The following is an 18,452-nucleotide window of genomic DNA, read 5'->3' as shown; positions in this document are numbered from 1 at the left end:
CTATGTTATATATGCAACCCAGGTATTTCTTGTGAACATGTGGTGGCAGCAATTTGGCACAAGGCTCTTAATGGTGGAAGGGTTGGTGCAGTGGAAAGCTGGGTTAATCCAGTGCATAGAATGGACACATAGAGACAAGTTTATTCTTTCAAGATCAATCCAATCAATGGCAGGCCCTTATAGCCAAAGTCTCAAGTTCCTATAGCTCTTACTCCTCCCAAACATAACAAACAAGTTGGTAGACCAAAGAAGGCTAGGAAGAGATCAGCATTTGAGTTAGAGGACTTGACTCAAGGTGGTAAGTTGTCAAAGAAAGAAACCAAATGAGCTTGTTCAAAGTGTGGCTCCACATGACACAACATAAGGACATGCAAGCAGGCAAGGTGATTGGTCTTCTGGAAGATTGGGCAGGATGTAAGGATGATTTGTCTTTTGGAATGTGATTTAGTTCATGTATGTGTTAATGTATGTTTGGATGTTGGTAGTTTGGATGTTGGTAATTTGGTTTTTTGAACTTGGATTAATGACTTTAGGATATAATTTGGTGTCACACCCCGACTTAGAGCCTAGGTGTGTGACCACAAGTTGGTACCTGTTTTGTAAATATATAAGAGTTTATGGGTTAATTTTAGCAGAAAACTTTAGGTTGAATATAATATTAATTTACATTGAAAATTTACTCGGGAATTAAATACCCGAGTATTTGTTTACAAACGATATGTTTTCATATTACAAGGATTTTATATTAAAAATGGAGCCATCTTGTACGCGATTCTATCTTTATTAAGACTCCAATCCTTGTTAATGCTACTTATGCTTAACTACCTGCAATGGGTTGGAAAAATACGTCAGCTATATGCTGGTGAACACGTATGACTCAATAAAACGTTTTGAATGACGATTATAATACAAACATAGTTTTCTTGACAATCTCAGCGGAAGCATTTCTACTTCCGGTATATGTAGCACTGCCCTACACACACAACGGTATTCCCCGAGCCAAATGGCCCTAAACTGAGAACTGGTCATGACCGTTTAAGCTCACGGTTTCATTGCCTTTGATTGATTGATTGAGCTTTAACAATTATGTTTGGATCCAGACACATGCGTATTCGGTCTAAGTTGATTTTATTCTCTATTTTGTATTATAACGTTTTAGAGATTTCATGATCTCATGTAGACATTGATTGACTCGTTAAGACAAACACCCGTTCGTCTCATTGAGTATAAATATGTTTTGACTGATTGAAAAGGTTGACGTATTCACCTATATCGTCGGTGTTGAAAACCTTGACTGATCGATTGATTGATTGTGAATGATATTAACCTATACACAATAGGTTTGTATAAATACTTGAATGATGTTTTGATTAAGCTATTATTGCTAAGCTTAACCTTGAAATCGTTTATCTTTGATTGTGAATGAAAACACTTGTTTTATGTGACGTTTGATATAGCATGCTTTGGCCTAATAGGTTCTATCACGTTGGTAAGTTTCTCTAGGTAAGTAAACGGGTCCCTCGGTTGATTGGGATTTATACGAATTACTTTTCCTTAGGCAAGAAACTTATTACTAGTGATATCCCCCTTCCAGTTACTACATGTCCGTCAAAATATATCTTTTGTTTAACATTACTTAATCATGAAGTAACATTTTATGAAAACTTGATTGTGAATGAATGTTTGTAAAATACGATCAAGGTTAAAGGCCATAGCCTCGATTGATAGTCTAAGCTATAATTCAAATAACTTAAACATAACTCCTACCTTAATTCGGATGCTTAGATTGATAATAAGAAAAAGGCAGGATCTTGATTTACTCGCTTAAGTGATTGCTACTTGATTATAACTTCGTTTCTTGCATGAAATACGAGAAAACAGCACGTCGGCTTGTTACGGCAACGGGGCACGCCTTTCGAGGTTAAGTGTGTGTAAATGGAGGTGTGTTTGGGATGAATGGAGCTCATGCCCGTCACCCCCTTTTATAGACGAATTCAGGACCCCATCGCGGTACACGATGGGTTTCGTGGGACCCGTCGCGTATCGCGGCGCCGCACTTTTACGCCACCTTATGCGGTGGTGACACGTGGCCTGTCATATCGTGCCACGTGTTGACACGTTGTTGGACACGTTTCCACTGACTCATCAAGGCCATCGCACTACGCGATGGGTTGAGTGTTACCCCGTCGAGTACCGCGAAGGGATACGATTTTAGAATTTACATTTTTGGTCCCTATACTTTCTAAGTTAGTATATTTAGGCATAAACTTACAGGGTAAAAGACGTGGTGTTACATTTGGTGTTTTGAATTTGGATATGTAATGACTTTATTTGAATGGTTTATGTAATGACTTTGGTAGTCTCTTTATTTTACTTTATGTAATCCCTTTCTAGTGAATGTCTTTGACTAATTGAGGTAATGACTTTGGTTGATGTTTTTTGACTTTGTATTGCATTCACATTTTGGTTATTGCATTCAGCATGTCTAGTGCAGTCCCATTTTGGTTATTTGTAGTCAACATATGTCTAGTGCAGTCAAAATGAGTCTAGTGCAGTCAAAGTTGGTTATTTGCAGTCAACATATGTCTAGTGCAGTCAAAATGTGTCTAGTGCAGTCAAAGTTGGTTATTTGCAGTCAACATATGCCTAGTGCAATGCACATTTGGTTTTTTCATACACAAACTCATTGTCAAATGCAAATGTGTAGTCAAAATTAACAATTAGAACCTAAAAAACAACCAATACAACCTTAAAAGGGCAATCAACCTTAAAAAACTTACATTAGGATGGTGTCATAAGTCAACAACAACAACAGTCAACAATACAAGACAACACAAACACCTTATTAACCTAAACAAAAGCTACATTCATTTAGGGCAAAAGTACATAGATTATGAAACATATCCAACTAGCAATCAACATCATATTCATTTTGCTTGCTTTGTATCCCTGATTCTTGTTTGCTTCCTCAAGCTTGTTCTTAGCTTTTTCAAGACTATTATTAGCTTCCTCAAGACATTCTTAGCTCTGAGAAGACCAGGTATGATGTCCATGCACCTTTGACACTTTTTATGGTCAAACCATCTAATAAATTTGCAATTTGAACCCTAATTTCAAGCAAAAACATATAATTACTCGTGTTAAGCACATTCACAGAACCCTAATTCAAGAAGAGAAATAGAAAATTGTACCTGGACAGGGCATGAGTAGAACCGACGACCTGGATTTCTATCCGTCCAAGAGGTTTTAATCACGGCTTCTTTACCACATTCACAGAACACCATCATTCACGGCTCGTAATTCCCCCCAATTTGATAATGGCTGGTAACCCTAATTTCTAATCGAATGAGGGAGAAGACCGGGGGGTGTTATAAAAGGGGGGAAATGATCTGGGAGATGAAATTACGTTTATACCCTCACGTGCATCTCATGTGATGAGAGTTAACGAAAAAATCTAACTGGGTTAGTGGAAAAGGACGTAACGTACAACATTTTGGAAACATAGAATATGATTTCAGTCATTAAGTTTTCCAAATGACGACTATTGAAAAACCATGAAAACATAAAGGACCTGTTTTGCCATTTTGTCTAAAAATAATTAGAAACCATTATCATTGTCAACACATAATTTTAATTTAAAAAATAAAAAAAATTAATAAGCCTGTACGTTGACGTTAGCAAACGGGTCATCGTTCTCAGAATCTTCATTTTCTGCCCGAGCTTGAGCTTGTTTTAGCTGCTGCTGCTCAATTACAAAATTATAATGAGAATGATCTGAAAATAGCAAAATAATATATTTAGGCAAATTTAATCACATAAATTTCTTTTGATCAATACAGTATAATATATAGATGTTACCTTTAGCACGAGTGTTTAACGCGCTTTCAATCCTTAAACGATTTTGTTTGTCCTCTTTTATATACTTTGATTTTATCTGCTTGAGAGTCCGCCCCGGAAAAAGTTCTTTTATTATCGATAGATCCATCCCAAGTTCCTGAATAGCCTGCATTTTGTAATTAATAAGCAAACTGGAAAGTATATGTTTATTATAGCAATAAATTATACGCTTATCGATTGTGTTACCTCATAAAATAGTTCTGTATCTTGTTTTGTCCATTTCATGATCGCGGTTGTTTTCATGTGTGTTCGGTAATTGTAGTAGGTTGCATTTTCTGCATACTCACTGCAAAACCATAATATTATCATTATTTGCAAACCTGATAGATAACATATCTATATTCAATCAGTACCTATCATCTGTTACATCTGTTCTCGATGAAGATGCTTCCTTTGTCTACCGAAAATCATAATATTAAGGGCATGACTGTATGAGTATGTATGATATTATGTAAATTTTAAGGGGTATATAGTTCTCTGACGCGAAGAAATAAGGTTACTGATAGATATGATATAAAATTATAAATAACATTCAATAAAACTAAAAGAATAAATAAACAAATAAATTGTACCTCCATCTGTTCTTATGCTCTCTTAGCCTGATTAAATCCTTTAAGGGGAAGGTATGCATATGCAACTCAAGTTCATCCTCGGGTATTTTAAGTAATTCTGGGTTCACTATAAAAGAGCAACATAATTAATAATTAATACTAATTGTAGTTGTACAACAATTAGAAATACTTACCTCGTCTATCATTTCGTTTTGTGCTATGTGAGAATTTCTTTTTGGGTACTTCGGTTAACTCATTTTGAACCTCTGTGGCCTTTTTACATTTTCTAACGGGCTTTTTGTTCTCATCAACGGGTTTTTTTGACTTTGACTTAGACTTCCACTTGCTTTTATTTCTATCAACTAAAGACTCATTTTCCGGTACAAAATCGATATCAATATGAAGTGCTTTACTTGCATGCCCTGTTAATCTCTCTGATGATCTACGAGCTTCATTAACCGAATCCATTTGGGAAATTTCGGTCAAACTAATTGATTTATCGACCATATGGAAGTCAGAGATCGTCTCTTTTGGAACTGAATCAGTAAATAAAGGAGCATGCTCGTTTTCCATAAAGTCAGTTTGAGAAGGAACTGAATGTATACTTTGCTCGTGTTGAACATGCCCCACATCCTGATCATAGTTGTTAGCAATCTGTTTAACTTTACGAGTCTGTGCCTTGGGCTTAAATTGCTAGCCATTGGTCCTGATTTTAAATATAACAGAAGCACGAAGTGGGTCGGTTGAGTGAGTTTGCAAACAAGTCAAAACAGGTTATCGTTAATATGTATTATTTTTTATTTAATTATATAATGTCAGAGAGTATTTTAGTCAACTCACATGCACTTAACAGAAAAAGTTAACCTCCGACCGTTACAGGGACCAATGGCATTATGTTCGTGCAAACAGTTGGTCTAAAGTTGTAATTTGTAAAGCAATTGCAACATGGCCTACCCCCTAGACCATCCATGCAGCTAACCTTTTTTATGAATAATTAGTACGACATGTTTACAAATTACACATTACTTCAATAGTATTAGTAACTTAGCCTTTTTAGTGAAATGATTTATGAAGAGGTAGGTCCCCGCAAAGCCCAGTTGGACCCGCAAGACTCACCTTGAAGAGGTACGTTTGCGCAAAGACCAACTGGATCCGCAGGACCCACCATGCTCAGAGAGATGAAGACCTTACACGCAGTAAGCCAGCTGTTCCCGCAGGAAAGCCTCCCTTGGTACAGTACCCTGCCTGTTCCCGCAGCTATGAGTACAAGCCAAGAAGGAAGGCTACCCGCACTAACAGTAAGGCTACACGCATAAGGCACTAACTCTTATACTTCAGCAATGTCACCTGAAGAAAGAATGAGCAAGGCGGGAATATTCCCGCCCAAAAGAGCCAGTCCGTACGCTTCTGGAAGATCTTTTGTACTATACCTGGCAAGGTATGGACAAAATAGACAAGATCTGACCAAAGCAGCCCATGAACCAATCACAGGGTGACAGCTCACCGACAATAGTACGAGGAGGAGCACGCTCTAGTACAAAATGTCACTATCAGCCGCTGCCTACCCACCAACTCCCATCGTGGCACGTACATAGCCCGTAGTTGGTGGAAAAGGAATAGTATACAGCCGGCCATGTCACTATCAGCCGCTGCCTACCCACCAACTCCCATCGTGGCACGTACATAGCCCGTAGTTGGTGGAAAAGGAATATTATACAGCTGGCCGTACCTGCTTGGAAACCTACCTTCGGCTATAAATACTCCAACACCTTGGAACGGTATCGGCATCTTATCTTATCTTCTCTCTAGCTATCTCTCAATATACACTTATATCAGAGCAATCTAGTCTGATTCTCACGCCGGAGGGTGGTCACAAGGAGGACCCCCCCCCCCTTCTCAGTGACGAGCTCACGGTGTCTGTTTTGCAGGTCAAGAAGAATAACCATCTTTGCCGGACCTAACCCTCGTGGGAAACATCTACTTAACCCTAAGATTATCCGTAATCTGCCGGGGTCACCTAGTGTTTCTTCATTGGCGCCATCCGTGCATAAAGCTAGAACTAATTCTTTTTCTCAGTTTTTTCAAAACCTCTAGAAAGATAGTTAAGGTTACTCCTATGCCAAGGCCACCGAGTGACCATGAAACTCCGGTAACCACAACCCCAGCTACTGGGGGGAACACCGGCGAGTACACAATTTTTACGAACACTCCTCCCCTGGGATTCATTGATACCCAGTTGGAGAAACAACAGACAAGGCTTCCCCGCCAAACACTGGATCAAGTTAAAGCTTGGGCGGAAGCACGTCAGAAAGAATTCCAAGCTGAGTTGGATGAACGTTTACGTTCACTCCAACAGGTCAATGACGAATTCGGAAGCACTCGACAACAGCTCAACATGAGCAATGATTGCGAGTACTTGGACGATGATTGGGAGGAGTCCGACAGTGACGCAAACCCTCGTCATAGGGCGAAAGGGAAGCGTAAAGAAACGGACTTCCAGCCGAGAAGAAATTTTGAAGAAACCTTTAAACCAAGGAACGCGGGGGGAAACCCATGTGACTTCTCCAAAACTTTCAGGCCAACTGTTGCAAATGCGGGAACGTCCAAGTTTGCAAGGGACATTGCGGAAGCAATCGCCCCGAAGAGTGCCAAACAGATGTCCAACATCGGCACTTATGATGGCATATCCGACCCAGACGATCACTTGAACAGATTCATAGCGGGGGCAACCGTCAGCAACTGGACGGAACCCACGTGGTGTTATATGTTCCAGATGACGCTGGTCGGAGCGGCCAGGGCGTGGTTTGATCGTCTACCGGTCCACCACATCTATGATCGGGCGGACTTCCAGCACAAGTTCAGCCAGCACTTCAGTCAACAGAGAAAATATACTGAAGAGCAGTGGACGATCCTCAACTGCGTTAGAGAGGAGGATGAATCTTTGCTAGACTTCATCACTCGCTTCAACACAAAGAAGCTGAGTCTGGACACCATAAGTGAAGATCTCGTTCGCGCCGCTTTCATCCACGGCGCTGAATACCCAGAGCTTATCCGCACATTGACGGGTAAAGATGGCATGCCATCCACATGGGATGCCATCATGACGGCAGCTAAAGGCTTTGCCGAAACGGAGAAGCAACTGGGTAGGAATCTTCCCCAGAGTACAAACCTCTACACGTAAAGGACCAGAGAGAATAATGTCCGCACCGCCCGACAAAACAAAAAGAGGAAGCTTGGTATTTGGCAGTCAAGGGTAAACTTTGACACCTCATCCAGCTCTCGCCCTCTATTAGGCGGAAGGGATAACACGCACTCATCAAACCGGAACCCTAGATGGACGCCACTCACCAAAAGCGTCACAGAGATATTTGCCACCGAGAAACTCCCATGGCCAAAAGCTCCAACGATCCGACAGCGCCATAACGCTGATCAGAGCAAATCCTGTGACTTCCACGGGACAAAGGGCCACACCACCGAGGAGTGTACATCTTTGAAGGATATTGTCGAAACATTCGTCAAAGATGGAAAACTTACACACCTCGTGGCATCAATCAAGAACGGAGGGAGGAATGATAATCGGTACAAGGGCAATGGACGAAAGCCCGTCGACATCAGCATCCACATGGTTCATGGCAACGTCAGAGGAAGAAAACGACGAACGACAGAACCATGTGCGTGGAAGGAAGCTGAAGTACGCTTCCCGGGAGTGCCAGGAGGGCCCAACAAAGAAGGCCCTATAGTCATCAAAAGCAAGCTGGGGCACTACATCACTTCCCGCACTCTTGCTGATAACGGCGCTTCGTCAACGGTCATGTACAGGCAGTTCTTCGACAAGCTAGACGACGAAGACAAAGAACGCCTGGAAACGGTCTACGCCTCGATGGAAGGGTTCGATGGCAGCACAAACACCCCCTGGGTATCCTATCTTTCCCCGTCACTCTCACGGACGGGAAACACTCCCGCACAGAAGACGTGGACTTCATCGTAATGAGGAAGCCACACCACACATACGACATTCTCTTCGGGAGAGATGAGATGGCAAGATTCAATGCCGTGGTGTCTTCAATCCACGGCATGATGGGTTGGCCAACAGCTGAGGGTGTAGCGATGATCACTGGTATTCCCCAGGTATGCATCGTATCTGTCTCATCTAAACCCAAACCAAAGATGGCTAAACCAACCATTACCGAACCAGAAGAATGGGCCTTCAATGGCAAATACCCTGACCAGGCTGTTACCATTGGTCCAACAATCACCGATCCCACAGGCACCTTACTCAAACGCTTACTGCAGAAAAACGCTGACATCTTCGCGTGGACACCAGCTGACATGACTGGTGTACCTTGAAGTAAGATAGAGCATAAGCTCAAGTGTGACCCGGCTTTTACGCCGTTCATACAAAAGCGTCGAGTAATGGGAGCGGAACAGGCTAACGCGTGTAGAACCCAAGTCAAGGAACTCCTTGACGCAGGCATCGTACGCGTTAGTAAATATCAAACATGGGATGCAAATCCCGTCATGGTACCGAAATCTAACAAACAATGGCGCATGTGCATAGATTTCAAAGACCTAAACAAAGCATGCCCCAAAGATTGTTACCCGTTACCCGAAATTGACCTTAAGGTAGATTCGTTAGCACCGTTTCGCCTTAAATGCTTCCTTGATGCGTATAAGGGATACCATCAAATCCACATGGCCGTTGACGATCAGGACAAAACCGCATTTCGGACGCCCGATGGCACGTTTTGTTATCAAATGATGCCATTCGGACTTAAGAATGCCCCGTCCACATACCAACGCCTGATGGACAAAGAGTTTCATGCCCAAATTGGGAGAAACTTGGAAGTTTACATGGATGACCTGGTCATCAAAAGCCTTGAGCCAGAAGCGATGTTGAAAGTCATCGAGGAAACTTTCAACACGCTCAGAAAGATAAACATGAAGCTCAACCCGAGCAAGTGTTCTTTTGGAATGGAAGAAGGGAAGTTCTTAGGAGTCATCGTTACCAAAGATGGCTTCAGAGCGAACCCTGAAAAGGTCGAACCCATTATCAAAATGGAATCACCTACTACCATCAAACAAGCTCAGACACTGAATGGACGACTAGTCGCACTTAACCGCTTTTTGGCGAATCATGCGGATAGGTCGTTCCCATTCGTGTCAATATTGAGAAATTGTTTAAAGAAAACGCAATTCCGCTGGGCACCAGAAGCGGAAGCAGCTTTTCAAGAGATTCGGTCACGCTTGATCGAACTCCCAACGCTCACAGCACCAGAAGCGGGGGAGGAGTTAATCCTATACCTCTCCGCCACAGATAGAGCAACCGGGGCAGTCCTGCTAGTAGAACGAAAAGGCATCCAGATGCCCATCTACTATGTTAGCCGCGTCTTAACAGACGTAGAAACCCGGTACTCTACTTTGGAAAAAATAGTCTTAGCGCTCGTACAGGCTTCGCGCAGGCTAAGACGGTATTTCCAAGGTCACCCAATCACCATTCTCACCAACTTCAAACTTGCAAACGTTCTAGGCAAACCCGAATTGTCAGGACGCCTAGCCAAATGGGCAATAGAATTGGGAGAATATGCGATAAAGTACAAGCCAAGACCAGCCATAAAAGGCCAGGTCTTGGCCGACTTTATTGCAGAAGTCCCCGCTTCGCGGGAGAAAGAGTGCCAGGAAGAGGCTCAACCCTCTCCAGCACAGGACATTGATGATGCCTGGCGACTCTACACTGATGGAGCAGTCAACAACGAGGGTTCAGGCGCAGGGTTGAAACTAACCAACCCAGCAGGCCAAGAGTACACTTACGCTATTCGACTGGATTTTCCAAGTACGAATAACGAAGCGGAGTACGAAGCATTCCTGGCCGGGTTGAGAATTGCGCGGAAGATGGGGGTGAAAAACCTGGAAGCCCACGTGGATTCCATGTTAGTAGCCAACCAGATAAACGGGACGTACACGGCCGTTAACGACACAATGGCCCTGTACCTCGCACAAGCAAAAACCCTTATGCGCGATTTCAACGATTGCAAAGTCATACACATCAAGCGAAGCGAAAACAAATCTGCGAATTCGTTAAGCAAGCTTGCATCGTTAGCCTTCACCCACCTGGGAAAGAACATCCGCGTTGAACTCCTTGGAGCACCGTCAGTCCCGCACAAGGAAATTTGTGTCATCCAAACCGGTACGGAAACGTGGATGACACCAATCATAAATTACCTTGCGGCGGGTATACTACCAGAGTCAAAAGCACAGGCAAGAAAGATACGCTGTAAAGCACTGAACTATCAACTCGTTGATGACATACTTTACAGGCGTAATTTTCTTGGCCCACTCCTAAGATGCGTGGACGACCAAGATGCTGACTACCTCCTAAGGGAAGTACACGAAGGCATCTATGGAGTACACGCAGGTCCACGTGCAGTTGTAGCTAAGCTAAACAACGCGGGATACTTTTGGCCGGGGATGCATACGGATGTGCTGGCATACATCAGAAAATGTAGGTCCTGCCAGCTCTACGCACCCAACACGCATCGCCCGAAAAATGAACTTGTTCCAGTCACTTCTTCATGGCCATTTCAGAAGTGGGCCATCGATGTGACGGGCCCATTTCCCACAGCAGCAGGGAACGCTCAGTTCCTAGTGGTAGCTAACGATTACTTCACCAAGTGGATAGAAGCAAAACCCTTAGCCCAAACAACCGCAAAACATATCAAAAAATTTATTTGGGAATTTATTATTTGTCGTTTTGGACTTCCACATAATTTGGTGAGCGATAACGGCACCAACTTTGCTGACAAGAAGCTACAAAAGTGGCTGAAAGAACTTCAAATCACCCACACCTTTACCTCAGTGGCACACCCGCAGGGTAATGGTGAGGTGGAAAGAGCAAATAAGAGCATCGTCGACGGCATAAAGAAAAGACTCTTGGAACATAGATCCGGCTGGGTGGACGAAGTTCCACACGTCCTTTGGGCAAACAGAACGCTAAAAAAGGCAAGTACGGGAGAAACCCCGTTCAGCCTCACCTATGGCACTGAAGCCATGGTCCCGGTCGAAATTGGTCTACCCTCACCAAGGGTCTTGACTCAACCAGAAGACAATGATGCGGAAAGACGGTTAGACCTTATGCTAACCGAAGAACGCAGAGACTTAGCCGCAGCGCGTGAAGAGAACTACAAGCGACAAATGCAAAAGTACTACAACACGCGGGAAAAACTCTGCAACTTCAATGTCGGAGACTACATACTGCGTAACAACGAGGCTTCGAACCAAGAACGCCCAGGAAAGCTGGCCCCGGTCTGGGAAGGGCCATATATTATCAAAGAAGTTTTGGAAAAGGGCGCATACCGGCTCGAAAGGCTCGATGGCACCCCCATCCCAAGAACATGGAATGGAACTCAATTACGCAAATGTTACATGTAGATCAATTCCAAACTTGTAAAGAAAAGGCCTGGAGCCACTTCTAGTGGAAATGATTCTCCTTTATCACATTGTGTTGATAGCCTTACCTTTATACTTATGAACTTTCCACACTGATATGCCGGTATTCACCGCATAAATGTGGAAAGAAGTAAGTCGTTGCGTGTGGAAGGCGGCAAAACCCGCATAAACATAAAAACGGTAAAAATTTCTAAGGAAAAGATGAGGAAAACCTTCACGCAGGTCAGATATAGGTAAAGTTTGGCCATCCTACTAAGTGAAAGTGACGGTCTTACCCGCACAATCATGATAGAGGAAGCAAAACTTGGTACCACGTTGACAGGTTAACTTATTCAAAACACTTAGAAAGTTGCTAAGTTAAACTAAAATATGCATGAGCAAAACATATAAGGTTTACAAGGCAAGGCATTAACAAAACATTTATATTCCATAAAAATTCAGACATTACAAGAATAGTTGGGTATCTACCCGCCTACAAAAATATAAATCTATCCTAATGGTGGGAAGGGATCTCAAGGTTCAAACTTCAGGACCACTCCCTCCAAATCCACTTGAACCCGCACCATCAGTTGGCTGTGGTGGTTCAAGGAAAGCCTTGAGAATAGTTAGCCCATCATCAGCAGCAGCAATCTCGTTCACCTTCTCCACCACCGGATGCGGGAATGCAGCATACTGGTTCACTGCTTGGTCGTAGGCAGCTTCAGTGTCCACGTCATATAGAGGAAAGTTGGAAGGCGGGATGCCCTTCTCAACAAACCCCAGACCAAGCAGGAAACCAGCCTTTTCCCCATCCTCATGAGAAGCGTTGAGGGCTGCGCTCATGGCATCGTCATAAGATGTGTTCGTGAAGATCCGATGCACAACCTACAAAAAAAAACAAAAATATATATATCAAAAACTTTTCTAAGTATAAAGAAAAGCGTAAAGAAATTATGAAGCTATGCATACCTGAGGCAACGCTTCTCGCAGAAGCCATTCCTTATTTGTCAGAGCCTCCTGAAGGGTGGCTTGAGCTTGATCACGGGCGCGTTCGGCTTCATTTTTGTTGAGGCTGGCAAGCAACACATCCTTTGCAGCAGCCTCTTCAACGCCCTTCAGCTTACGCTCAGTGCGATCAAGCATACCCTTCTGGTCCAGGAGCTCTTGGAGTTTCTTGGCATTTTCTAAGGCCAAAGCATCATGAGCCTGCTGAAGCCTCTCTAGTTTGGCTTTAAGCTCCTCATTCTCGGCGCGCAGAGGCTCAGCAATGGCTTCAGCTTTGGTGGCCCTCTCGGTCGCGTTCCGCGCAGTTTCCTTAGCCAACCTAAGCTGTTCGTTAACAGCTTTGGTAGCCTTGGAACGGGCCTCATGCCTGGCCCGGACCTCGACCTCAAGGTCCTTGAAGGCTATCTCCTTCTCTGCAGCAATGGCGGCAAGCCTCTTATTCTCCTCCCGGATTGCTCGCGCATGAGCCACTTCCAGGCTACGCGCCGTCTTTAACTTGTCGTTTTCACGACAAAGCAACTCGACGCGCGGCTGCATCCGAGCAAGGAGAATTCGGAGCTCATTGGTTAGCCTACCCTCCTGGTAGCTAGCCATTGCCTCCCCCAACGCACCGCTTTGGGCGGCATGGCGCGCCCATTCGACGCAGTCCACAGCCGTTCGAAGGGTTGTTCCCCAGCGGATGTTCCACCGTGGAACATACACCTCATTGGAATCCGAAACTAAAAAAACAAAAAAAAAACAGTTAGGAAAAAATGATAAAAATAGATAATAGGCCAAAAGAACCCCACGCACCTGTAGGGTCAGTAACAGGCCGGTAGCCACCAAACCCATCACCTGAACCTAAAGGATATCCATCCAAGAGGTCAAAGAGATGGGAAGGAGGCAAAGATTGGCTAGAAGCCCCAACCCTGAACATACCTGATGAACCGGCCATGGACGAGGTAGTCGTCGGTGCCGGAGAAGGCATGGTAGAAGCCGCCGCAGTAGAGACCATCGGAGGTGAACTCACTGGAGGTGAACTCACAACCGTGGCCACCGCTGCGGAGGAGCCCGCAGAAAAAATCACCGCCGGCTCAGTGAATGATGCGGTGAAGATGGCACTGACAGCCGGCGGAGATGACGACATAATTGGAACAGTTGACTCAACGGGATGAGGAATTGAACCAACACGGGAAACAGGCGCAGCCGCCTGGGTCATCGCCTCGGATAGGTTGACCAAACCTATCGTCGTGGGTCCAGAACTGCTTCCGCCCACACCACTCTGGAATGCGGTTGCATCCACGCCTGCATGAAGATAAAATATTAGAAACAACGGCGAAAAGAAATGCGGGAAAGATAAATAAAATTTATACTTACGGGTTTTCTTAAGCTTGAAGGTTCTGACGGGCGGGGACGAACTCGATGGAACTGGCATCTTCACGCCAGTCACCGTCGTAACGTTTGGCTGCTCGGAGGTGACAGCTGTCCCAACCTCCGAGACAATGGTCTCACCAGGGTTCCCCACCGCCTCCTCGCTTTCGGTCTCCGAATCAGACCGATTTCCCTGATCGGCGGTGGAGGTAACCTTCGCCTTGCCCTTCACGCCGGCAGCTTTCTTCTTCCTCACGAAGAAAAGACCATCTGCGGATTCCTCATCAGAAGATGACAAAATTAGAGGAACTCCAACAGAGGTTTCAGCATGAAGAGGGCGAGGGTTAAAGAATCCCTTACCTGGCCGCGTGGCGCTCAAAATCTCGTGGCCCGGCGGGTAGACCTCCACGAACCTATCCGCCGTTTGCTCCAAAATGGGCAACTCGTTCTCGTCGAGATCACGAGTACCCAGTCGAGCGGGACCACCAGTCTCCCGCGGTTGCAGAAGCGATTGTAAGTTGTTTCCCTCTGAAAATAAAAAGAAAGAAACAGTTAGAAGAAAAACCCTAAATCAGCACAAAAGACGGAGCATACCGTAGGGAGTAGAATTCGAACCGTATTCGAGGATGATAGGTACTTGCGGCGTCCCAGAACCGGCATCCTTCCATACCCGGCTCATCCCGAGCATCACCATCCCAGACTCCGCAAAACGGTAAACCGGAGTCTGGATCTGAGAGATCTTGGTAAACCATTCCGTCTCCTGATAGTTGGAGGCGTGAAGGTTGGGGAGTGCTCTCCCGTTCTTGAACGTCATCGCAATGGGGACGACGCGGGCAGAGATGTAGAAGAACTCTCGTTTCCAAGATCGAAGACTGCGCTCGGTAGCGCAGATCTTCAAACCCTTGATCCGAGTGACCAAGGTATACCAGCCCTGGATGCACCTCCAGGAGTAGAAGGTCATCAGGCGGTCGACACGGGGCTCGATGCCCAGAATGTGGCACACCCATTCGAAATGGCGGACCTTAGCGATCGCCATTGGGTGTACCTCCGTCAAGTGTACACCATGTTTCTCCAAAACACAGTATACAAACTTCGTTAATGGGAATCTGAGATTCCCATACATGAAGAATGAGGCATAAACCCCTATCTTGCCCTTGGGGGCATCATACACCGTCTGGTGAGGCTCCGAAAACTCAGGCTCGTAAGGATCGAGCATGAACTTCTTGACGATATAGTTGTATAGATCGACAGAAAGAGCACACTGGCACTCGCCAGCAGTACTCTTGTTGTCCTTGTCAGACGCGGACATCGGGTTCTCGGGGTATACATCGGACTCCTCCGCAGTAACCTCAGGATCATGAATAGAAGACATGTTTTGGGTATGAAAGAGAACGATTTCAGGAGAATGCTCGACAGAAAAGTTAGAGTATTCGCCGGAAATCGCTTAGAAGAAGAGTGAAGTGAAGGTGTGAATTGAAATGCACCCTCTCCCCCCTTTATATACTCATCGCAATGAATGCGATGAATTTAATGCGGAGGAGAGAGAAAGCGCAGGTGCAATAAAACGGCGACACGTGGAAAAGAGCAAGCCGGCAACAGCTGTCGAAAGGACGCGTGCCGTAAAATTCGCGCCCACGCGCCCGAAAACTTGCACCCACGCGCCTGAAAAAGCGTCTGGAATGACCATATACTGTCACGTCGCCATAACTTCCTGCACGTCCTGAAACTGTTAGAAGAAACCGTCAGGAGACGCCAACGTCACTTCAACCGTTTGGACGGTTCTTATCCTTTCACCAACTCTTCAAATTTCAAAAAGATTCAAAAAAGATTCAAGAATAAGAGGGAATATACCCCCTTACCTTGGGAAGCAAAAAACCATAAGACAAGTGCGGGTACAGTGTCAAGGCGAAACCCTTCACATACTTATCACTTGCAGGGAATTGAAGCCAAGAAGGATCTTATGGGCCATGCTTGCGTAAAGGGAAATAACACCTCCGCATGGTGGGAACGTTGAGAACTAGCTTGTGTGAAACTTCAAGGCGGAATTGGTGGTTTAGCATAACTGATCACAATGTCCAAAACTACCAAAACCTAGTGAAGAGCCTATACAAATGAAACTCAACGCTCCCGACTTGCGAAGAGGTTAAACACCTACCCGTATCATAACCAAAGATCATGCAGAAAAGTCAGGAATTTCTGCAAGTGACATTAGGAAAACTGCGGGAAGAATCCCCACGGAAAACCTTAAAAAACAAAAACCTCTTTAAAAACCCATTGCTTAAAGTCCAAAAGTTCACCTCACTTATTAACAATTCATGAGAAGAACAATGGACTTGGGGGACTTGAAGAGGTAGGTCCCCGCAAAGCCCAGTTGGACCCGCAAGACTCACCTTGAAGAGGTACGTCTGCGCAAAGACCAACTGGATCCGCAGGACCCACCATGCTCTGAGAGATGAAGACCTTACACGCAGTAAGCCAGTTGTTCCCGCAGGAAAGCCTCCCTTGGTACAGTACCCTGCCTGTTCCCGCAGCTATGAGTACAAGCCAAGAAGGAAGGCTACCCGCACTAACAGTAAGGCTACACGCATAAGGCACTAACTCTTATACTTCAGCAATGTCACCTGAAGAAGGAATGAGCAAGGCGGGAATATTCCCGCCCAAAAGAGCCAGTCCGTACGCTTCTGGAAGATCTTTTGTACTATACCTGGCAAGGTATGGACAAAATAGACAAGATCTGACCAAAGCAGCCCATGAACCAATCACAGGGTGACAGCTCACCGACAATCGTACAAGGAGGAGCACGCTCTAGTACAAAATGTCACTATCAGCCGCTGCCTACCCACCAACTCCTATCGTGGCACGTACATAGCCCGTAGTTAGTGGAAAAGGAATAGTATACAGCCGGCCATGTCACTATCAGCCGCTGCCTACCCACCAACTCCCATCGTGGCACGTACATAGCCCGTAGTTGGTGGAAAAGGAATATTATACAGCTGGCCGTACCTGCTTGGAAACCTACCTTCGGCTATAAATACTCCAACACCTTGGAACGGTATCGGCATCTTATCTTATCTTCTCTCTAGCTATCTCTCAATATACACTTATATTCAGAGCAATCTAGTCTGATTCTCACGCCGGAGGGTGGTCACAAGGAGGAACACCCCCCCCCCCTTTTCAGTGACGAGCTCACGGTGTCTGTTTTGCAGGTCAAGAAGAATAACCATCTTTGCCGGACCTAACCCTCGTGGGAAACATCTACTTAACCCTAAGATTATCCGTAATCTGCCGGGGTCACCTAGTGTTTCTTCAATTTAGAAGGTTTTAAGCAATGAAAATATCCATTGGGCGACTTTCAACCGTTTGACATGATATCATTTAAGCTATTGTTTTTCATTTTTCTGCTTGACCCGTTAAAGATCAAACATAACAAGAATAAGCCTTCCACATAAATGTAACAAGTGGATTTACCAGACCCAGTTATCGACTGAGCCACAATGTCAAAAGGTTCCCCAAAAAGGGAGTTTTCTGCTTCCTGAATTTGAAGATATTCACAAATTATTAGTTTATTGACATGAGGCTTTCAAATAAATTAAAAAAAATAATAAAAAATAGGACTCATGTATTCATTCACCTTTGATCCTGATGATAAATTTTCTATCCGAAAACCATCATTATCATTAATAATAGCACCTTCCACCCCTGTTAAAGGATCTACCTCTGCAATACTTCCTAAGTTCGAGGAAGCATTAGTAATATTCATCAATTCAGGTTCTGTGGGTCCCACTGAAACATCGACAGTTAGTGTCTCCGAGCATGGTGGCAAGTTCACTGAATCATAAAAAATAGATAGATTATATATGTGTTTGTTTAACAGAATGAGTTTTACAATGCCCTTAACTGACCAGTTGTTGTAGATTCCGAAAGAAAGTCATTCGCAGCAGCCTCAACAAACTGTGATTTTGCAGAGTTAGGTTTTGGTTTAGGCTTGGGTCTGCCTTTTGGTTGAAACTTAATACCGGTTTTTGCTGCAACAGAGAAATCAATAATACTCAGCATTGAAGCGTAAAGTAGGCGTAACAAATTATCAAAAATAAGGTAGAGATAAAAGATTTATATACCAGTATTTGCAGTATCAGTTGAAATCAGATCATCAAAATCAATATCCATGCCGAATTAGTAAAAGAGTATCTGAAATTCGACAAATGATACACTATAAGAACATGGTGT

General features: G+C 44.5%; 1 protein-coding gene across 1 annotated transcript; it reads right to left on the bottom strand.

Moving 5' to 3' along the window:
* Positions 1 to 3,652: 3,652 nt before the first annotated feature.
* LOC143609916 (uncharacterized) lies at positions 3,653 to 18,281 on the bottom strand. Its single transcript, XM_077084536.1, has 10 exons — positions 18,128 to 18,281; positions 17,857 to 18,053; positions 17,719 to 17,757; positions 15,994 to 16,012; positions 11,655 to 11,674; positions 4,643 to 5,132; positions 4,470 to 4,575; positions 4,084 to 4,183; positions 3,859 to 4,003; positions 3,653 to 3,774 (listed from the first exon to the last, which is right to left on the bottom strand). The coding sequence occupies exons 1-10, from the start codon at positions 18,279 to 18,281 to the stop codon at positions 3,653 to 3,655; spliced, it is 1,392 nt and encodes a 463-aa protein (XP_076940651.1).
* Positions 18,282 to 18,452: the final 171 nt, after the last annotated feature.

The sequence above is a fragment of the Bidens hawaiensis genome, unplaced genomic scaffold (assembly GCF_021521415.1).
Source record: "Bidens hawaiensis isolate Kalapana, Puna unplaced genomic scaffold, B.hawaiensis_p1.1 tig00020769_1, whole genome shotgun sequence".
Classification (NCBI taxonomy): Eukaryota; Viridiplantae; Streptophyta; class Magnoliopsida; order Asterales; family Asteraceae; genus Bidens; species Bidens hawaiensis.
This window is presented reverse-complemented; position numbering and strand designations above follow the sequence as displayed.